The 23,002-nt window shown below is 49.4% G+C and overlaps 1 protein-coding gene and 1 long non-coding RNA gene across 3 annotated transcripts in view; one reads left to right on the top strand and one right to left on the bottom strand.

Annotated features, from left to right (window-relative positions):
* Positions 1–22,380, top strand: part of TTYH1 (tweety family member 1) — a 64,134-nt gene extending 41,754 nt beyond the window's left edge. The window contains exons 4-14 of one of the 2 annotated variants that reach the window (XM_083707926.1): positions 733–953; positions 2,983–3,078; positions 5,030–5,102; positions 5,429–5,504; positions 9,554–9,609; positions 10,974–11,066; positions 11,232–11,324; positions 12,674–12,816; positions 15,345–15,536; positions 19,201–19,279; positions 21,211–22,380. In XM_083707926.1, coding sequence (XP_083564052.1) covers positions 733–953; positions 2,983–3,078; positions 5,030–5,102; positions 5,429–5,504; positions 9,554–9,609; positions 10,974–11,066; positions 11,232–11,324; positions 12,674–12,816; positions 15,345–15,536; positions 19,201–19,279; positions 21,211–21,291 — 1,203 coding nt within the window. In that variant the 3' untranslated portion in view covers positions 21,292–22,380. The remainder of the gene's footprint in view (positions 1–732; positions 954–2,982; positions 3,079–5,029; positions 5,103–5,428; positions 5,505–9,553; positions 9,610–10,973; positions 11,067–11,231; positions 11,325–12,673; positions 12,817–15,344; positions 15,537–19,200; positions 19,280–21,210) is intronic. The other variant, XM_083707927.1, reaches the window with a different exon arrangement.
* Positions 11,597–13,859, bottom strand: LOC310829486. The gene is made up of 2 exons (XR_014557279.1): positions 13,051–13,859; positions 11,597–12,028 (listed from the first exon to the last, which is right to left on the bottom strand). It is a non-coding gene; the product is annotated as an uncharacterized lncRNA (long non-coding RNA).
* Positions 22,381–23,002: the final 622 nt, after the last annotated feature.

Genomic DNA, 23,002 nt, shown 5'->3' with positions numbered 1-23,002 from the left:
CACACAAACATGCCTCAGATCGGCTCTGGGAGGTTGTGAGACCCCCCCAGAATAGTGTGCGGGGTTCGGAGGTGGTTCTACTGGGTAAGCAAAAATACAGGCACTGAAAAAACATTAGAACAGCACGACACTGGATTCCCTCCCACTATGGGGAAGGCAAGGTCATGGAATCTGGCAAGCCAAGGGTGCGAGTCCATCTAATCCAACACTCTGTCTTCGCTGCTCACCAAATGGCCCCCTTGGTGTGATGCAACCTGTGGGAGTCTCGCCTCTGAACGCGGAAAGGCGTTCCTCCATATTGCAACTCATAGCCATTGATAAACTTTCAAATGTCCTCTTCCCTTTGGCTGTGCGAAGAAGGAAATGAACACATCTCAGCAAATACGTTTGATTTGCATAATCCAGGTCACAGAGCCTGACCCCGCCAACCCCCACTATAGTGCAGAAAAGGTTCTGCAGTGCTGGCAAGATGGGAGCCAATCTCCAGGACTAACCCTGTGGTTAAGTCATTCTGTCGCTGATGTAAGGACAGCCTGTTCTCGAAGCGCAGCTTGGCACTCGGGTCCAGTGTGAACAGGCGCACATGGGACACAATGCGTCGCGTTTGCCACGGGCGTCTGGTATACGAATCTGTGCCAAGGCCCTGCACGCCACACGATGCCATGTGGCGCATATGGCTTCTCCTCCTTGCCTACACATCGCTTTTGCGACTCTCCTCTTTTCTACCCACAGGTGTCTGAGACGGTGGAGCTGCTTTCGGCGACCGTACGGGGGGAGCTGACCCAGCTGGAGGAGACGCTGTCCCCACGAACTGAGCTGGTGGCCGTGGTGCGGAACACACGCCGCCAGGCAGAGGCAGTAGCGCAAACGCTGGATGGCATCCCTTTCTGGGGTGAGGCACGCAGCACACCCAGTGTCCTAGCAGAACAAATCGGCTACCTGGAAGATTACAGGTGAGATATGGGGTGCTGAAGAAGGGCATGCACTGAGGACGTGGGTGGCACTGTGGTCTAAACCACTGAGCTTCTTGAGCTTGCCAATCAGAAGGTTGGTGGTTCGAATCCATGCAACAGGGTGAGCTCCCATTGCCAGCTGGGTCAGCTCCCCCCGGGTGAGCTCTCTGTGCCAGCTCCTGGGTGAGCTCTCTGTGCCAGCTCCTGCCAACCTAACAGTTCAAAAGCACGCCAGTGCAAGTAGATAAATAGGTACCACTGTGGTGGGAAGGTAAACAGCGTTTCCACATGCTCTGGCTTCCGTTGCGCCAGAAGTGGTTTAGTCATGCTGGCCACATGACCCAGAAAGCTGTCTGTGGACAAACGCCGGCTCCCTCAGCCTGAAAGTGAGATGAGCACCACAACCCCATAGACGCCTTTGACTGGACTTAATCATCCAGAGATCCTTTACCTTTACCTTTTTTGCACTGGGAAATGATGGTGGGTGTTAGTACTGACAGAAAGACAGGGTTTCTGTAGAAATGGATATATGATGAGAAAAAGTGTACTCCAGGGAGCATAGGTTTTCTTTTCATTGTTGCTTTTCGGATTTATTAGTACAAAAACACTTTTTAGGCGACTTGGAATAAGAAAAGTACAGAGTTCAACACAGCATTCATGCATTCCCTAACAAAATAACAACCTCGAGAATCTTATCAACAGTAGAAGCACCAGCTGTCTATAGGCCTTTGTAACCTAACACAATCCACATCTCCCATCAGTGCACATCCCATTACTTCCTGCTGAAATCGTAGAACCTTTGTGGACCGCAGTTGTTCTGGCCCTTCTGAAATAGCCACCATGTGATAGGATTGGGGAACAACAATTTAATAAATACAGAGCGAACCTGCCTTGAACACACTATCACTGTGTCAATAACAAGTTCTTGAACACACCCGTAATAAAACACCAGTCCAGAGGGGCCCCAAATAAGCTTAGAGAATAAAGTAGGTTTACGTTAGTCTGTAAGACTATGGGCTGAACTGCCACTCATTATTTGCAGGCTGGTGGGTGGGAAACCCCAAAGTCCCTTTATGACGCTGGTTCTCAGAGGGTGTAGCGGGAGAAGATGGCAAGTGCGTCAGAAAGATTCGAGGGCAATCTCATAAACGTTTAGACATTTCAGTGTGGTACAGTAACAAATTATTATTATTATTATTTGCAGAATATGGATAGATATCTTTACAGGATGAGAGCAAGAACATCAAGTGTTTGGGAATGATCCATGTTCTTATGTGTAGCTGCCTTGTTTTATACTTGCTGGATGTCCCTATGACCGTATTATAAAGCAGTTGTGTCCTGTGTTATAAATCAAGCACTGCTAGGGATTGTTTTCTTTTTGTTTTCCAAAGTATTTCTTATCAATTAAAAAAAATAAATCGGTGGGGCGCGAGCAATTTTTTATTCTGAAAGCGTGATCCAGAGGGGAAAAAATAGTTTGAGAACCAACCACTGCATTATGATGACCAACAAAAATGTCACAAAACAGCAAGCATAGGAAAACGCGGCCCTCCAGATGTTTGGGGACTACAACTCCCATCATCCCCGACCACTGGCCCTGTTAGCTAGGGATGATGGGAGTTGTAGTCCCAAAACATCTGGAGGGTCGAGTTTGCCTATGCCTGCAGAACAGTGAGAAAGCTTTTAAGTCTTCTAATCAGCCTGGATGTTCAGCAAAGCAGGAGGTACAGGACATTGAAAGGAAACTTAGGGAGTGTTTTGCCATGATGCCTGTGTTGGTCAAAAACACATTTTTGCTGCTTGATGCCATGAAGAGCATGTGAATTTCAGGATTTAGCATACTGCACCACTGCCTGGGAGGCTTGGTAGGACAGAGGGGTTGATGGCAGAGGCCACAGTCGGCTGCCTACAACTCTACAGTCCCGGCGTGGGGGGAGCAACCTGGCAGTGGGAAGAGGTGGGTTGGAGGTGGAAGAAGCGGGCTGAGTGCGTCATCCTCACTCCCATCTCTCGCTCTCTGGCACCCCAGATGGCTGGCCTACATTTTGCTGCTGCTGCTGGACCTCATCATCTGTCTCTTCACCTTGCTGGGGCTGGCGAAGCAGATCAAGTGGCTGGTAATCGTGTGAGTGCGCCATCTGGCGGGCACATCCGGGAGCTGCTGGTGTTGGGAGGTGGCAACTGGGAAGAGGGGAGAGGGAGGAAGGAGGAGGGAAGGAGACAAGGGAGCAAATCTACAAGGCGTCTTACGTCTTAAATCAGGGGTCTGCAAACTTTTTCAGCAGGGGGCTGGTTCGCTGTCCCTCAGTAAAAGGCAGTGCTGCAAGATCCTTTAGATGAGAGGGATCTGCTTGCAATACTCCCTTCATTTGCCAGTATCCCAGAATAGCCCGAGTGGAGAGGCAAAGGAGTAGACCTGCAAGGTTAATCTCAGGGTTGTGGGTTCAAGTCCCACGTTGGGCAAAAGATTCCTGCATTGCAGTGGGTTGGACTAGATGACCCACGCATTGCTGTCAACGTTTTCCTTTTTTTAAGGGAAATTCCCTTATTCCAAATAGGATTCCTTGCAAGAAAAGGGAAAAGTTGACAGCTATGGACCCACGTGGGCCCTTTCAACTCTGTGATGCTATGATTCTATCAGAACCCCATAGAGACCTTGCAACCTAGATGCTTTCCCTGCCCCCCCCCCCGCTTTCCTTCTCACTGCAGCCTCTGTCAATGTCCTCCCCTCCCCCCTGCCAGTGGTACAATCTGCCAGTACTGATGTGGCCCCTCTGTGCATGAGACCTGGGGCAATTGCCCCTACTATTCCAAATCCCACCACCACCACCAAAAAGGCCCTGCCACCATTCCACACCTCTTTCTCACCTCCTGCATCGATGTCTTCACCATTTCTAAGTCCTCTTGCTCACTTCCAGTCTCCCAAGCATTCGCACCAGGCACTCCTGCAGCTGAGTTTCCCGTACACCATCCAAACTTATCAAGGACTATTAGTATTTGTTTGTCAAATCCTAACTAAGCAGCCCTTTGAAGCAAAACCATGGCAATATCCCCATTCATGGTAATTAGGCAGCGTGCTCACACCAGATTGCATCTGCACTAGGCTTGGCCAACCTGGTGCCCTCAAGACATTTTGGACTACAACTCCCATCAGCCCCCTCAGTGCCCCATGATACAGTATAGTGATGTCATGTTAGATTCTGGTCTTAGATTCACATGCCCCCCTTCGCTCTCTAGATGGTCCTCCTTCAATTACCGTATTTTTGCTCTATAAGACGCACCCAACCCATAAGGCGCACCTAGTTTTAGAGGAGGAGAACAAGAAAAAAAAATTATCTCCCTCTCTGCGCAGCGCCCCTTCAGCGAAGCAGCAGGAGAAATGGAGCCCCTTCCATTTCTCCTCCTGCTTTGCTGAAGGGGCGCTGCGCAGAGAGGGAAAGCTGTGCAGCACCTATCCAGCGAAGTGAAGCCTCCGGAGCGCAGCGGGAGTGCTCCCGCTGCGCTCCAGAGGCTTCGGGCAGCTATCCCTGAAGCCAAAAGAGCAAGAGGGATTGGTGCACACTGATCCGTCTTGCTCTTCTGGCTTCAGCGAAAGCTGCGCAGCCTGCAATCACTCCATAAGATGCACACACATTTCCCCTTACTTTTTAGGAGGGGGAAAGTGTGTCTTATAGAGCGGAAAATACGGTAATTCCAAATGAGGTGAGCCAGCATGGATGGGTCACATCCATCAACTGTCCCAATTAAATCAGGACATCCCATGGGGTGGTGGCTGCGCTCTCATGCACGAACATGGTGCCCCCAAACACACAAGAGCTCAGGATCCAAAAACATGTGAGATTGCGGCCGGACATGTGTCTCATGCGAGATAGCGGCTGTCACGTGGGTCAAATGATTCGCATGGGAGCACAGCCCCGGAAGACAAGCATCCCGGTTGTGCACGGGTACATGTTAGAGGGTATGCTTCATATTCATTTAAGTGAGCCAGGCCGTTGGCTTCTGCCCCAGAGTCCTGCCCGGACTGCACCACCGCCAGTGCCCGTTTGAGTGCCTTCCTCTCTCTTTCCTGCCTACAGAATGACTGTCATGAGTTTCCTAGTCCTCATCCTGAGCTGGGGCTCCATGGGGCTGGAGACAGCAGCTGCTGTGGTGAGTTTGGGGCTGTTGTTGTTTTCTCTTAATACATTTGGCAGGGACAGTGCCCAGATCACTATTTCTTTCCTTTCAAAGTCCGCTCCCCCCCCCCCGAAAAAAAAATCTCTATTTGAACCCTCCACGTTCTCCCACGCCCTGCGGATCAAAGCTGCTGCCCCCACCATCCCAGCTTTGAGCCTTCTGTTGTGATGCCTATCAAAGTGACCCACGGCTGTCAAAGGTGCTGAACTCCACCTTCTGCAGTCACACATTTTTGCTTAGTTCCTGCTAGCGACTGACTGCAGTCAAAGAGACATTTGTTTCTTCCCCTTTCCCTTCAGGGACTGAGCGATTTCTGCTTTGAGCCAGATGGCTATGTGATGAACACAACCCAAGCCAGCACTGGACTCAGCCCAGGTAGGATTGGAAGTGCCGTGGGGCCCAGGAAAAAGCAAAGTGGGTTAGCATTTGGGGAGCAGGGCTGACAACTTTCAAGCTGTGCCTTCATTGCAGAAGCCTGATGTGTAGAGGTTCACCAGCGATCATGTTTATGTCCATGCTGTGAAAAGCTTCCGATGCCAAATTTTGCAGGTATCAGGTCTGCTGTTAAAGGCACAGGAGCAGACTGGGACTTCCCCCTGCCCCCCCCCCCACTGGTTAGTTGGCAACCCTACCTGAAAAGCCTGGCTTAAACTCACACCTGACTTGCCAGCTCAGCTGCAAGGCCTTCCTTGGGCTAATTGCCACTGAACCTGTTTCAGGCAATCTAGATTGTCACCCAGACTTAACATCCGTGTCTACAAGAATTGAAAGCCAGGGTATTTTGTGGGGCATTCGTTCTCCAGCTGATTCGCTTCTCTCTTTTTTTAACAGAATAAAACTTTAACGATAACGATAACGGGGCGGGGGGGGCACAGTAGTTGCAACATCAAATCATTACAATTAACCAATTTTAACATTTTATAAATACTAATAAAGAAATTATACAACACCACTTTTAACTTACTGAGGTTTTCATAATACACTTTCATCTCTTTATCTTTTTCTTAATGAATAAAAAAGGGGAGACCAAGAAAGGAAACACAAAAAAGAAAAAAGAAAGAGAGGAGGAAGGGGGAGAGTGAAGGGAAGGGGGGGGGGAAAGATGAAGAAAAAACCCCCAAGCAAAACAAACATATTTAACTTCCGATTAGACTCATTGTATTATTATTTCTACAATTTTTTCACACACAGTTCCAAGTTATTATATTTCTTTCTTTGTTTTCATCAGATATCAAAAAACCATTACATTTGTTATTTTACAAGGTTCATTCTATTTCTACCAGGAGATATTTGTTATTGTAATACTTTTCCAAATACTTGATTCGCTTCTCAATGGGCCTATAACAGAGGTTCTCTGATGGAGACATCTAGTTAATAATAAATAGGCTGGATTCAACCCTCTGGTTCCCTTAGCAGAAGCCAGCATAAGGATCCCCACTAGCACAGCGGGGCTTCCTCCCCATCTTTTTGATCTCATGCCTCCCTCAGACCTACTTTTGAGGGTGGAGAGAACCCCCACAACAGCCCATGGATGGAAGAAAGGGGAGATATTTCCACTGAGGAAGCAGAAACCTCTTTAGAACTACAACCGGTATGACTATCCAAAGTAACAAACAATGAAATGGAACCCTTTTATTTATCCCCTCCTATTGTGAAGTCAGGGACGCAGGTGGCGCTGTGGGTTAAAGCCTCAGCGCCTAGGACTTGCCGATCGAAAGGTCGGCGGTTCGAATCCCTGTGGCGGGGTGCGCTCCCGCTGCTCGGTCCCAGCGCCTGCCAACCTAGCAGTTCGAAAGCACCTCCAGGTGCAAGTAGATAAATAGGGACCGCTTACCAGCGGGAAGGTAAACGGCGTTTCCGTGTGCGGCTCTGGCTCGCCAGAGCAGTGATGTCACGCTGGCCACGTGACCCGGAAGTGTCTCCGGACAGCGCTGGCCCCTGGCCTCTTGAGTGAGATGGGCGCACAACCCCAGAGTCTGTCAAGACTGGCCCGTACGGGCAGGGGTACCTTTACCTTTACCTATTGTGAAGTCATGGTCCTCCCAGGGCCGGCAAGGTGAGGCGACCACCTTAGGCAGCAGGATCCACAGGAGCGGCAAATCCGGCTTCCAAGGACCTCATCAGTAGCACATTTCTTCCAGTCTAGATCTGCCATCTCCTTGGCAGCCCCTCTCACCCAATTCTGCCTCCGCGGTGGCCTCTCAGAGGTGCTGCTGGTCTCCTCCCATTCCTAGGTGGGAGCTGCCCTCCGGGGTCTCCTAGGCTCTGACCCCACCTGTCGCGATTCAGAGTGAGCCGCTTTCCCCCCACGACGGCCCTTGATTCCTAGTTTAACCGTTGGGTTGATTTGATTCCCCCCTTGTTTCTAACCACCCCTTGTTCACGAGACGGATCTTCTTTACCCCCCTTCTTCCCTGGCAGAGTGAGGAGGAACATCATTTTGTGGTTCGCCACAGGTGCTCAAACGCATTGAGCCAGCCCTGGATCCTCCTTCGTGAAACTGAGTGACATGCCACAGACACATTGCCATCATCATAGAAACATAATCATTCCAGCCTTTCTTAACCTGTGGGTCCTCAGATGTTGTTGGACTACAACTCCCATCACTCCTAGCTAGCAAGGCCAGAGCTCAGGGATGATGGGAGTTGTAGTCCAACAACATCTGGGGACCCACAGGTTGAGAATCGCTGATAGACTGAAGTGCACTTCCTTCCAACATGACTCCAGGCCAAACACCTGTGTTTACAAAATACAGTGGTACTTCGGGTTACAGACGCTTCAGGTTACAGACTCCGCTAACCCAGAAATAGTACCTCGGGTTAAGAACTTTGCTTCAGGATGAGAACAGAAATCGTGCTCCGGCAGCAGGAGGCCCCATTAGCTAAAGTGGTACCTCAAGTTAAGAACGGATTCAGGTTAAGAACGGACCTCCAGAACGAATTAAGTTCTTAACCCAAGGTACCACTGTATAAGAATGGGAGCCATATAGAGTCAAATGCACAAGGATTAGCCAATCCCCCTTCAAAATCCATAATTATGTGTCAGCTTTTCAGCCAGCGCAATTCGCCATGCTCGGGAACACTCGCTTTGTAGTGATAGCTCCGAGGTTACTTTCCAGCACCCAGAAATGGTTTTAAAATTATTAATAGTCACTGTGCCCACAAGGCGGGGCTATTTTCACCAGGACCATCATGCAGGGAAGTATAAATCATCGCCTGCTGCAGCCTTGGTGGAAATCCTGCCTGCTCCCCTTCCCACAGGCAAACCACTGTTATAAGAAAAACTGCTCCCTTTCCCTTATGGGGTATTGCAGAGCCTGCATAGAGTCCTTAAGTGGGTTCCCTATCAGTAGGAGGAAATAACAGAGGCCAACCAGATTATATTTGAGAAGCAAAGCAGCTAGTAAGCCTGATCATTATTCAAGGAACTGTTGCAACAGGGTCCCCACTCATCACACGCAGGAGGGAGGAGAACCCTGAACAATGGTGTTCAAGCCCTTATATAGACTTTTGAAATTGCCCACCCTGTAGACCAAGACCCCCCAAAAAATCATACATACATCACAGAAGGAGGCGGTCTCCAGCAGAAATCCTGCCTGCCAGGATACCTGATAATGGTCACTGGTTGCATTACCTGGGCAGCCTGGCCATTCTTTTTGTGATGGTCAATACTTTAGTTCCTGAGTCCAGGTCACAGGCTCACCCTATTCACACACAAATATGGCCTTCAGACAGGATCTGCAAGCAAAAAGACAATGGGAAGGCTTTCCTTATTTTCCTCCCTTACTGCAGAGGAATATTTGACGTTATTGGGAGAGTCAAAATGGCTTCAGGATTGCTCTCCCATACTATTTCAGACACATGGTTCATATATTTAGATATGTGTGCATTTATATTTATTCTATATCTTGTAACACCACCACAATTCTTGTAACACCACCTTAGGCACATAGGGGAGCCTGCGCTTCTGGAGTTAATAATTGCTGCAAGGGGAGGGGAGGCAATATTTGTCCAGAGTGAGAGAAGAAAGGGCGGCCCTTTCCAACTGCTCCCCATAGCTCTCCCCACAGCAGCTACTCAACAGTGAAATAAAAACCAAGGCACCACTGCATGTCATGTTGTTAGACGCCCATATATTGCTGAACTGCAATTCCCATTAGCTCCAGCAAGCATGGCCAATAGCCAGGGATGATGGATACTGTAGTCCAGCAACATCTGGGCGGGGAGGGGGCACACAAAGATTCCCCATCCCTGCATAAAGTGTCACATGGCCTGTCCTATTGCTATCAAGGGCAGAGACCCTCTTTTTGAACATGTAAAACCCAAGTTAGAGCAAACAAAGACAGGATCCAGGAGGAGCATGGGAAAGCCTGGTGCCTTGATAGGGAGCCACGGTCTGATTTCCTTTTCTTCCCAATTCCACAGAAATCCTGCAATACTACTTAACCTGCAGCCAAGACGTCTTTAACCCTTTCCAGCAGGTAGGATTCCCCTCCCTTCTTTAAGGCTTAAGAAGTGTGCTGCATGTGGGTGCGTGGAGTGACTCTGGGCCAACCTATCCCAAATTCCCTACCATGCAATGTTAGAATCAACCGCTATGTCCAAATATTGAGAATTAAGAAACTCTCATCATGCAATCTTTGTTTCACTCTCATTTGTGTCAAGAAGGGCAAAGAATTATGCAGGACCCTGAAACGCCATGGGCCACTCATGTGGTTCAGTCACCCCTCTGCTCCCACCACATACCCACAGGCAGGGCTGTCTTAAGCACATGCGGCGCTGGGGTGCAAAGATCCGCCCCCCCAGTTGCCCAGTCCCAGGTGCGCAGGAGGGCGGAGCCGGCCGGCTGGCCACCTCAGCGTCTGGCTGGCTTGCTCACCCCCAAACTCATGGCGCAGGGGCGCCCGCAGCAGAAGAGCCCGCCATGGCGCTCCGAACGACGGACGGGCTCTTCCCTGGGCTCAACTCTCGGGTTGCGGACTTTTGGCCTGGTGCCCCTGAGAGCCCGGCGCCCAGGTGCCCTGCACCCCTAGTGCCTATGGGTAAGACGGCCCTGCACACAGGATTCTTCCAAGCATTGCCCGTGATTTTCTTCACAGCAGTAGGGACTAGAAACTTGCCGTTCCTTTCTTTCTTTTTAGTTTTATGTCGGTGCACTTGGTACCATCGCAACATTGCGGAATAAACAAGAGTTCTGCCCATTATGATTTGCTGAACTGAATATTCAACTGTCCCATAATGGACTGGAAAGAAAAAGAAAATCTCAAAAGCTATGTTTGTTTTTTAACCTAGATATTCAGGGCCGTTTCCTCTTGACACGTCCCCTCAGCACAAATATTTAAACTTGCACAATGGAACTCCCTCCCCTGGTGTGCCTCCTAAATCCGTTCTAGGAGTTCCCAGATTGGCATATTTGGGAAGGGCCCGCACAGGTGAGGGGGGAGATTTCCATTGCACAAGTGTAAATCCTTGAGCTGAGGAGACATGTGATTTGGATGCAGCCCTTAAGAGATGGCATTGAGATGCAGATCTACATCCTTATACATTTAAAAGCATGTGGAATCCTGGGGACTGTAGCTTCTCCCCCACAGAGCTACAATTCTCAGTACGCTCAACAAACTAACGCTCCCAGGATTCTTTGGGGGAAGTCAGGGGCTTTCAGTGCGTGGTGTGGATTTGCCCTCAGTGGTTTTCTGCACAAAGAATAGCATGGCATTCAGCCAATGAGCTCTTGTGTGGCTACAGGCCTCGCCAGAAGAACTCTTGGAAGTCCCCCCCCCTTTGCGGTGGGCTTGTGAAGTTTTCTAACCCAACCTGCCCTGTGTTCCTCCCACCGTTTCTGCAGAGGCTCACCATGTGTCAGAGGGCACTGTCCAACATACATTCTCAGCTGTACGGATTGGAAAGAGAAGCCATCCCACATTTCCCAGCAGCGGAGGTCAGTAGGAATGCCCAGATAGGAGGGTGGGAGGCAGAAAAACACTGGGTGCCTGGACTCTTGGCCCAGAAAGGGATCTGGTGGGTTAGGAGGATGAGGGGAGGGGAAAGGGCTGTGTAATCCAGGGCTACTGGATTCTCTCCTCACATCCTCTGTGCATTGCAGAAAAACATCTTATCCATCCAGAGCACTTTGAACAACACAGAAAGCAAATTCCATAACCTTATTGCTCTGCTCAACTGCCGGGGACTTCATAAGGTAACCCACACACTCTTATTCTTCCTTTAAGTGATCCACTGACACTCACTGGCCCCTCCGCTGAACCCCTTTCTCTCTACTTGTCCTATACCTGTCATTTTTCTACGGCTGCATACCACTCCCATTGAAAGATGCCTCTGAATACGAACTGCTGGGAACTACAAGACAAGGAGAGCAGCTCCTGTGCTCAGGACCTGCCTGCGGCCTCCCCTTTGGAATCTGGTTGGCCACCCCAACACTGAAGCAAAATAGATAAATAAAGACCCCCTACATTTTATTCTGGAACAATTACTATTATTTCAGCAGTTTTGTCGAATACCGTGTCCGACATTCACAGCACGTACAATGCCGTTGAGGAACGGTGGCTCTCGTCTCCATGGCATGACATTTCTGAAGAAAGCTTCCAAATTTATCCATTGTAGTACATCAGCACAGCATCATTCAAACTGCCCAAATTAAACTTCATTCAAAGGACCGATGTGTTTCAGCCAAAATCTTGCTCGGCAGCTGTTCCAAACATCCAATACATTGTCTCGTGACAATGTTCGGAATAAATTATTGCTGGCTAATAACCCAGGGCGGTCAATTGATGGTTCATCAAAAGGAGCCAACGATTAGGAGAATGGCCTCCTGATAACTGTGAATCTCTTTGTATGTTTGAATGAGATGCCCATGGGAGCTTAGAGAAGGTAGCATCCTGCCAGCTCAGAAGAGGAAGAGAGAAACAGGAGTTGGTAGTTTAGTCTTCAGCTGGTGGCTCTTGGCCTGATCCAAGGTGGGTTGCAACAGGAGTGCTACCACCAGGGTCCTAGTTAAAAAAAGCAACTCCAAGAATCTTAATGTAGGTCCTGCAAGCTTGGAGTCTGTCCAGCCCTGCTCTAGGGAAACTGAGTTTAAGAATGACCAAAGAAGCTATTGAGAAGAGCATCTGGGCAGGCCCATTCTCCTGTTAACCCTGCTGTGTGTGTGTGTGCGCGCGCGCTTGCATGTGCCTTCCTCTTTCCCCTAGGACCTTTTCAGTACTGGCCCCGACTTGGTGGAACGCTCTGTCCCAAGAGACTAGGGCCCTGCGGGACTTGACATCTTTCCGCAGGGCCTGCAAGACAGAGCTGTTCCATCTGGCCTTTGGTTTGGACTCAGTCTGACCCTTATGTTTCCCTCCCCTTATGGTTTTGATCTATGGGCTACTTTTAAAATGAGGCTGCATTTTAAATTGTATTTTAACCTGTATTTTAAATTGGGTTTTTTCCCCCCATTATATTTTTATTGTAATTTTACTGGTGTTAGCAGCCCTGAGCCTGGCTCTGGCTGGGGAGGGAGGGGTATAATTTATTTATTTATTTTTTTAGGACTATGTGGATGCCCTGAAAGGGCTGTGCTACGATGGCATGGAAGGGTTGCTCTTCCTCCTCCTCTTCTCCTTCCTCTCTGCCCTTTCCTTCACCACTGCCGTCTGCAGTCTGCCCCGGGCGTGGAAGAGGTTCCAGAACAGGTGAGCACCCACAGCCTTGGCGTCATCGAGTTGGGCATCAGATTTAATGCAACTTTGCAAATGGACCCGTTAAAGTTTATTAGCCCACAGGGGCAGGGCAGCTGCTGCCCTATTTCCCCAGACATCATCTTATGTTGGTCATTTGTTGACTTTAAAAAGCTCCCCCCCCAAAAAACAACAACAGCCCACTTTTGCAAAACTTGAAGATATGAAGCTGTCTTGTATTTATGTCACCTGGTTGACCAGGATGCTTGGACTGGATGGGCCGTTGGCCGGATCCATAATGCAGATGCTGTTGGACTACAGTTCCCTTCACCCCTGGCTACTGGCCATGCTGGCTGTGCCTGATGGGAGCTGGAGTCCAGTTGCCGGGGGGGGGGCAACAATTAAACAGGGTGATGGCTTTCATGCTCTGCCTTTGGACTTCCCAGAGAAGACATCTGATTGGCTGTTGTGAGAGGCAGGATGCTGGAATGGATGGACCCCTTGGTCTGATTCAATAGGAGAGTGAACTCGGACCTTTTGCATGTGTACGGTGTCCTCCAAGGCTCAGCTCTGGCCCCTCCTCTTGCTTTCCTGCCAGATCTGCCTGGAATCGACACAAGACAATATCACCAAGGCAACTACCTGTAAGCAAGCAATGAACATCCGTAAAAATGGCAAAAGTAGTTTCTTTCCCAAATGGGTTTTATCTTAAACAAGAGCAAACGCAGTAAATAGAGAGTTCACTCATAATATACCAGTGGTTCAGCACTTGGTGATATTATCTTGTGTCGATTGCAGTAGTCTTTGTATCACCTCCCTGTTAATTGTTTTATCGTTAAGATTTGCCTGGAGGCGATTCTTCTTTGCCACAGAAAACCGGACAAGTGGCTATTTGCCTTCCCGATCTAGAATTTATTCCTCTGGTCAGATTTTATGTGCAATTATGTGCAATTAAGCCATGAGCAAATACATCTTGGGAGATGGATAACTATCAGCCATTCGGGCTGTAGCATCAGCTAGGTGTGTGGTCGTGTTCCCATGCAAAATTGCAAAAGGGTACTTGGCGGTCAGGGACGCAGGTGGCACTGTGGGTTAAAGCCTCAGCGCCTAGGACTTGCCGATCGAAAGGTCGGCGGTTCGAATCCCTGCGGCGGGGTGCGCTCCCGCTGCTCGGTCCCAGCGCCTGCCAACCTAGCAGTTCGAAAGCACCTCCGGGTGCAAGTAGATAAATAGGGACCGCTTACCAGCGGGAAGGTAAACAGCGTTTCCATGTGCGGCTCTGGCTCGCCAGAGCAGCGATGTCACGCTGGCCACGTGACCTGGAAGTGTCTCCGGACAGCGCTGGCCCCTGGCCTCTTAAGTGAGATGGGCGCACAACCCCAGAGTCTGGCAAGACTGGCCCATACGGGCAGGGGTACCTTTACCTTTACCTTTACCTTACTTGGCGGTCAACTTGTGGCCAGAGGCATTCTAGCTGCTGCATCTGACATGTGGGCTGCAGCCTGGTTTGAACAGGCAGCTTTCTATCTAGCTTTTCTGTCCTGTGCCTTTAACAGTCTGTCTTGATGTGCAGGCATTTAGCGGGTGATGATACTTACCTCCATTCTGTGAAAAGCTTCTCCTGCTGATAAAGAAGCCCCACCGGCCAGCCCCAGCCAACTGACCAGCCTATGCTCTGGTCTAGCATCAGGGCCAAACTAGAGATCACACTATTCACACAATTCTGCAAATGGTTTTTTTTAAAGGAAACTGCAGGTACAATTGGAACCTAGTGCAGGATTAGGAGAACATTAACTCCTCACCCCATGCTTCCATACCAGTTCAGAACAGTTGTTTCCAGGTGTCGGGGTCCCCATTTGGAGCAGGAAGGCAGTGGATCAGGGCTTTGCCCTTTGCTAGGGTTCAACATTTTCCGATGCAAAACGTGTGTCTTCCAGGACATGCTCCCGAGTGTGTCATGTGACCTACACCTCTCCCTCTCCCTAGAAAAAGTGCTTTTGGGGGACGTGCTCTCACCCGGTGCTCAAGAACACATGTTTTTGGATGCCGCACGAGATTGTGGCCCCAAAAAACACTTTATCGGAGCGAGAGCATGACCACCATTTTTTCTTTGGCACTTGGAAGGTATAGAATCCTTCAACATTTGGTGGAAACTAAAGACGCTATGCCTGTGGCTGAGGATAATTGTTTGAACCTTTCCAATGGATATGGGTGGGAAGGGAAGGGAAGGAAAAAATTGTACGGGAAATTTAAAAATTGGAAGGAGATAATATAGTGTATGTAAAAATCCTGAACTCGAATAATAATAAAAAAGATATAATAAAAAAATTAAAAATAAAAATAGAATCCTTCAAGGAGAGAAGCATTCTCTGTAAAGTAGGACACATGGCCCGCCATGAGCCTAGTGGTACAAAAGAGGACTCCACTCTCTTGCCTCTTGAGTACAATTGTGGGGCCACACCCTTCTTGAGAGGTTTGCCACACATCTGCCAACCTTGCCCCTCACTCTCTCTTTTTCTCTTTCTCCTCGCGTTCCCGTCTAGGGACTCGGACTACGACGACATGGAGGACGACGACCCTTTCACGCCCCAGGCACGTAGGCAGCCGACGGTGCGCGCGGGGGGGGCCGGGCCCACCCTGCCCGGCTCCTATAGCCACTGTTCAAGCTGGGGCAGCCGTGGCAGCCTGCGCCTCTCAGCCCCCCCCATTTCCAACGCCCCCGTCTCACAGTACATGTGAGTAGCCCCAAGCGCCCACCTCCCAACCCCCCCTCCCCGCTCGCTCGGTCACGGTGCCCCCTGCGAGGCGGGAGGGGCTCGGAGCGGCCAGCAACCGGCACAGATCCGAGTGCGCGAGTGGCGGGGGGAAGGGAGGGCAGTCCCCACCCCTCCCTCCCAACCTGCATCTGAGTGCTTCCTCTCCCTTTCCTTCCTCCTCTCCTCCTCCTCCTCCTCGCCTACTGCTACAGCATTGCCCTCATTCCCAGTCGTGCTTTCTTCATTTCTCTACCTGCTATTGCTCATTCGTTTCCTGACTCCTGCATGTCATTCCTGTGTTCTAAAGCCAAACACACGGAGAGATGTTAGTGTATATATGTGTGTACACGCACACTTGCACACACGCCAGTCTCCAAGCAGCAAGAGCACCCAGGAGTTCAAGTGCTTGCCCTGGATTTGGCATGACTTTAGGATATATGGTTTTATTTACACATTTTTACCACCTGAGCATAAGGGACGCGGGTGGCGCTGTGGGGTAAACCACAGAGCCTAGGACTTGCCGATCAGAAGGTCGGCAGTTCAAATCCCCATGACGGGGTGAGCTCCCATTGCTGGGTCCCTGCCCCTGCCAACCTAGCAGTTCAAAAGCACATCAAAGTGCAAGTAGATAAATAGGTACCGCTCCGGTGGGAAGGTAAATGGCATTTCCATGTGCTGCTCTGGTTTGCCAGAAGCGGCTTAGTTATGCTGACCACATGAGCTGTACACCGGCTCCCTTGGCCAATAAAGCGAGATGAGCACCGCAACCCCAGAGTTGGCCACGACTGGACCTAATGGTCAGGGGTCCCTTTACCTTTACCACCTGAGCATAAGATGGGGGAGCCCAAAGCATTAGCACTCTGATAAGGAAAAAATCCTGGGGTGCAGATTTACTCTGCTGCCCAGCTCATTGGGGTGCCACTCCCCAAGGGTCCCTCTGGTCAGTCAAAGGAAGGAGTCCCCAGCCAAGTTAAAGAAGCAAAACAGCGGTCAGTAGACCTGATCTTTATTTGTTGCAACAAGATTCAAACACACAAAGAGTAGGAACCCTGAGCATGGGCTTGCATGAACTTTTAAGACTTATCCACCCCTTTCCCATAATACACTTCCAACAGCATCATCAGTACATCATAAACAGGTCATAAAGAGGGAGTGGTTGTCATGTGGTGACATGTGTACGTAGCTCACCCCATTCATCACCCCTATTTCCCCGACACCTTTTAATTACCCGATTCCCAAAGAACAATAAAACTATTTACACTTCTCTCTTCCTGAGTTAGGGCTTTGAGAGTATGTGGTTCAGATACCCTCTGGCTTTAACAACTTCAACAGGCCTTTCTTCCCCATTAGGTTTCCCAGCACACAGAGCGAGCCACGCCTTGGTGTCTCTTTTCAGCTTCAGATCAGCCTGAAACAAAAGACTAGCTCCCTGGCTTATTGTTCTCCTGCCCCATAGGATGGCAGGCCATCCACCCAAGTGAATGGGTAGGAGGCTTCCCCTCTCCTGAAAGAACATCATCACCAAACAGTCTCTATGTGAGCCAGCTTGGTGTAGTGGTTAAGAGCGGTGGACTCGTAATCTGGTGAACCGGGTTCGCTTCCCTGCTCCTCCACATGCAGCTGCTGGGTGACCTTGGCCAGTCACACTTCTCTGAAGTCTCTCAGCCCCACTCACCTCACAGAGTGTTTGTTGTGGGGGAGGAAGGGAAAGGAGAATGTTAGCCGCTTTGAGACACCTTCGGGTAGTGATAAAGCGGGATATCAAATCCAAACTCTTCTTCACCAGCTCCTTTAGACATGTGAACAGGGTGAAGTGAGAGGATGGATGATAACAGCATGCCTGACTTAACGAACAGGCTGGTTTGACCCGTTCAGCAGTTCCTTCTGCGGACAAACCGCAGCCTTACAAATACAAAATCGCATGCGTGGTTGAGACCCAAACCAACCCCCACAATCCTTTATATTTCAAAAGCTGCTCCTCCTCAACCCAAACCTGTATCCATTAAGTGCCACCCATGGACGTCCTTTGCCATCACCACCACAATCCAGCCCATATCAAGCAGTTTTCCATGGGAGTTATGGATAATGAATCCTTCAGTTTCCTTCACTTCTCTGTCACTTACGTGTCCTGCTCTCCCATTCCCATTCCCACCCTGTTTGCACAGGAATTAGCCAACAACTGCTTTGTCCCAGCACTCATTCTCTCCCCTTATTCCCACCCCAAGACAGAAGCTTTCCCAAATTCCAGCTTTCCCAAATCCAAATCCCAAATCCAGAGAGGCTCTTCTGGCGTGGACAGCATAGGCCTCCCTCTCCCTTTTGCTGCTCCTTTTCTCACCCAAAAGCTTCCCAATGTAGGGTAAACTTCTCCAACAAACATTCTGTTTTATTCTTCTCCTTTCCTCCTTCTCATGACCCTTTTACTGTTCTGTTTTGTTACTGCCCTGGCCCAACATCTGGGGCAAGATTCAGATCAGAATGTGCTACAAATGCCACTTTAAATTTTTTTGAAGCGACCGGGGCCAGATTTTTCTTAGATCTGGCTGATTCACTTAACCTGGGTTGTGAATCCTCTTTGTAGAGTGGAGGGTTAGCCATTGCCCTCCTCCTACTGTGTATGAGTACAGTATCGTTTCCTCCAACTTGTCACCTTCCTGGGCCGTGGCCCATCCCGGTTTGCCACCTAAGGGAGCTAAGGCACTCCCGGTTTGCCACCTAAGGGAGCCGTGGCCCATCCCGGTTTGCCACCTAAGGGAGCTGAGGCACTCCTTAAATCAGGGTTTCCCAAACTTGGGCCTCCAGCTGTTTTTGGACTACAACTCCCACTCCCATCATCCCTGGCTAGCAAGACCAGAGATCAGGGATGGTGGGAATTGTGGTCCAAAAACAGCTGGAGACCCAAGTTTGGGAAGCCTTAAAGCATCACCACTTGGCTTCTCCGCCCTGGAGGGCAGGGAATCCGAGCAGCAAGTGGCATGGAAAAATACCCTGGCTTTTGCCAAACTCAGCAGGAGCCAGGGCCAGACTTAGCAGGAATAAGCATTGCTGTTTGGCTTCTCTGCCAAGGGACAAGGATGGCAAGTGGCTATGGCACACGCAGGAGCACCTCTCTCTCAGTGGCGGCAGCAGAAGTGGTGGGACAGGCAGAGCGTCGCCCCTTGCCCTTCTGCCGCCCGAGGCAGGCACTTCACCCTGCCTCTTGGGTGGGCCGGCTCTGTCCCTTCCTTTTTCTGAGAAGGAAGAATTGCACAAGTTGTGCCTGTGCATATGAAACCCTGCGAGTGGAGTTCTCCCATTAAACTTTCAAACACATACAACTCTACGATTCCATGGTTCTATATGATGGAAGGAGGGAATTCATCGACTCCAAAACACAAAGAGCATCCACAGCCCAGGCAGGCGTATCAATCACGCCTTGGTGAAACGAGGATCCGCCTTCTGGTTTACGGCTTCCTGAATTGTGACCAAAATAAACCGAGAACTATATAAATTGCCTGCTCTCTGGGAACTTGTGAAAGACAGGCAGAGTAGAGGCTTTTGAGTATCTCTGAGAGTGGATTTGACCTTCCAGTTCTGGGGTAGTGGTCTGCGAAGGGAGGGAGGGGGGACCTGTTTTCAGCTTCTTTGTCGGTGTTGCTTGCAGGAGTCAAAGCGCTTCGTACAGTGGCAGTCCTCGATTTGAGAGCGTCCCCCTCATCGACCGCCATTCCCCACCCCCTTCGGTAAGTTTGCAGCATTGCACGGGGCCCAGATGTGCCACACTAGGGTGATACACAGTGGCCACAGCGGCTGCAGAACAAACCACTGTAGTTTTGTGGCCATGGTTGTGCTGCGAAAACAGTAGAGGGGGGCCTATTGAAAATCTGGTGAGCCAGAATGTAATGATGATGATGATGATATTTATTTATTTATTTATTTATTTATTTATTTATTTATTTATACATACATACATACATACATACATGCATACATACATACATACATACCCCACCCATCTGGCTGGGTTTCCCCAGCCAATCTGGGCAGCTCCCAACTGAATATTAAAAACACAATAAAACATCAAACATTAAAAACTCCTCTTGCTAGAACAGGACCATATACACACAGTGGAAAGCAAAAGGGGATTGTGTTTGCTGGTACTGTATAAGCAGTTTGATGCAATTGTACAGGAATTCTGCTCCCTTGAAGCTGCACGGAATGACTACCTGTCAACTGCCAAGAAGGCTGCATTTAAAAAAAAAAAATGGACCTGAATGGTTAAACAAAGTCTCCAAATATAGAATTCTGGGTTGAGGAATAGGTATACTCTGTGGTCAATGAGCACATCACGTATAAAAAGGGGACGAGAGGGCAAATTTGGATGCTGCTAATATCCTGTGCGACCACAGTTGTCTGGCAGCACTTGTTAGTAATATCTGAAGAAAGGACCACAAAAATGCTCTGGCAATGTTCACATATTCTGCCTGCTCATTTTCCCCAACCTGCGTCTTGCTTGTCTGCCATATGCATTTGCCGGTGGATAGAGAACAATGAAGCAGTGAAGAGATGGGAAGCCTGTGGCACCCCAGAATTTGCTGGACTGCAGTCTCCCATTGGCCACATTCATGCACTACCTTTAAAACACATCTCCCCCCACCCCTGCCAAAGAATCATGAGAACTGCTGTTTGCACAGCTACGATTCCCAGCAACTGCAACTAGCTACACTCCCCCAGATTCTTTGGGGGAGAGTCATGTACAGTGGTACCTCGGTTTAAGAACAGTCTGGTTTAAGAACAATTTGGTTTACAAACTCCACGAAACCGGAAATAGTGTCCTGGTTTGAGAACTTTACCTTGGTCTAAGAACGGAATCCGAACGGTGGAAGGGCACCGGTGGCGGGAGACCTCATTAGGGAAAGCACGCCTCAATTTTGTTATGTACTGAGTTGAATAGGATCCAAAATGCAGCAGTCTGATTGGTCCTAGAATAGGATCCAGAATGCAGCAGTCTGATTTGTCCACAGGAGCCACCCAATCCAGCTCCAGGTGAAAGTGAATCCGCAACCTGATTGGCCTACGGGTGAATCCCAGAATTAGCCAATCACGTGGGGCCCATTATGTAAATAATGTATATAAAGCAGACATTCTGGGGGAACTCCCATTCCTCTTCACCACTATGAGCTGAATAAAGAGCATGAAATCCACTCTCGACTCTGAGTATATTTCAGATTTAAGAACGGTTTTGGTTTAAGAATGGACTACCAGAACAGATTAAGTTCGTAAACCGAGGTACCACTGTACAGTTAAGTACTTAATTCGTTCCGGAGGTCCGTTCTTAACCTGAAACTGTTCTTAACCTGAAGCACCACTTTAACTAATGGGGCTTCCTGCTGCCGCCGTGCCACCGGAGCACAATTTCTGTTCTCATCCTGAAGCAAAGTTCCTGGGTTAACGGAGTCTGTAACCTGAAGCATCTGTAACCTGAAGTGTATGTAACCCGAGGCACCACTGTACTTTAAAGGTGTGTCTGTGTCCCGAGAACTGACCAAAGCTGGGAGTCCAGTGACATCTGCAGGGCCACAAGTTCCCCGCCTGCAGCTGTTCCTATTGCTGTTGTGATATATCTCTTGGGTAATAATAACCCAGCTACTCCTGTCTATGTATTGCCCCATAGTATTCTCCCAGCATGAGAGCGTCTTACGTCGGTGCTAGCGAAGAAGTGGACCTTCCCTACCGGACCGGATTCCTGCCCTAGATGAACCCCAGAAGACCCCGACCCAACCCACCTCCATGCCATCCAACTAACACAGAGCAGATCCCAACCCCCCCAAAACACACACCTCTTTCCATGAGGCTAGCCACGTCACTGCGTCTTGTCTGCCCCCCACCCCCTTTCACTTGGGTCTCTTCTTCACTCATTCCATTTGCCTGCCTTCTGTAAGAACGCAAGAGAAAAGGAGACAGGAGCAGTTATATCTCATTCCCATGCGTATATAGGAATACATATATATGAATATTAATGCCCCATATGCGAATATATGGGGCATTAATAGAAGCAGGAGTGAGGAGTGAGCAAAAGGCCAAGGAAAGGGGATCAAAGAAGGAGAATGTAATAGAAAGAAGGAAAAGAAAGAGGCAGGACGGATAAGCAGGACGAGGGTGAGCCAAGCCAAAGGCCAAATGGGTGAATAGGTACCAGAATGGGGGCTTGTCCGCACTTAGGTTCCCTCTGCTCCTGCCAGTCCCCTTCCATGCTTTAGAGCCCTGCGTCTGAGCACCCTTGCCCCTGCCGTTTCCCCGCCCAGTCGGAGCAAACAGCGACCCCTGGGAAAACACAAATCGCTCAGACGCTGAGCTTCTAAGCACAGGCGAAAGTGTGGATGAGCCCCGAGAGAAGGAATGGCAGGAAACAGCTGGCGGTGTGTAGATAGATAGGTAAAAATAGAGTGAACAAATGGACATTTATATGCAAACGAGGGTCTGCAAACGAGAGCCAGCGAAGGAGGGAAAGGATGCAGGGGCTGAAGGAACGAAACAAGGGGTAGGCTGAAAGCGCAGGCGGGCGAGGGAGGCTCAAATCCGAGCTTGAGATACAGGAACTGCTAAGCCACCCAGCGAGAGACACTCATCCCCGCTGCACCATCTCACTGTGGGCACCCCAGACAGGTGGGGCGCACACTGCTGGGCCCACCAGGGAGATCCAAGGAAAGAGGGGAGTCCAGTAGGGGCCCAGAACCAGCCCTGCTCTCCACCAGCCTCCTTGCTCCGAATTAGAGCCCCCTCCCAACACTAACAAGCGTTTGGAATTTGCCCAGTTTAAAAATAAAAGGGAAACTTTATTTTACATGGCGTTTACGTATGATTTTGTGTGTGTGTGTGTAGTCCTCCGGGTCCTTCTGGGACAGCCTTCCCCCAACACCTTCCAGATGTTTTGGACTACAACTCCTATCAATTCCACTTAGTACTCCTTTGTTGGTGAGTGATGATGGGAGGTGTAGTCCAAAATATCTGGAGGGCACCAGCTTTGGAGAAGGATGTTCTGCAGGCTTTGGGAGCCTAGTGCAGATGAAAGAACAGGGCAGAATTTAATGATCTCCCTCAAGTTTAAATTTTGGAACCCCTTTTTTGTTTTGCAGATTTGGTATCCTAAAATTTCAGCCGCAATTTGAAATACCAGTCCTGTAGAACTGTACAGGACAATACAGTAGAACTGTATTGACAAGGGGGTCTGCAACAAAATGTTGCCGTATCTATCAAGTTAGCATTCCTTGGCTATTTTCCGTATTGATTGGGCTATTTGGGGCAGGGGGAGGGAAGTAATCCCAATAGCTGTTTTTGAAAGACTTGTGTATTTATCTTATTGATTTAAATCTTGCCTTTCCAGAGGAGTTCAGGGCAGGAAGCAATAAATGATAATAAAAACACCTTAAAAGAGATGGAGATTCTGAAAAAGGGAGGTCCTCAGT

Source organism: Podarcis gaigeae, assembly GCF_964106915.1.
Source record: "Podarcis gaigeae genome assembly, chromosome: 13".
Classification (NCBI taxonomy): domain Eukaryota; kingdom Metazoa; phylum Chordata; class Lepidosauria; order Squamata; family Lacertidae; genus Podarcis; species Podarcis gaigeae.
Note: the sequence above shows the minus strand (reverse complement) of the source record. Positions and strands in the feature narration are given on the sequence as shown.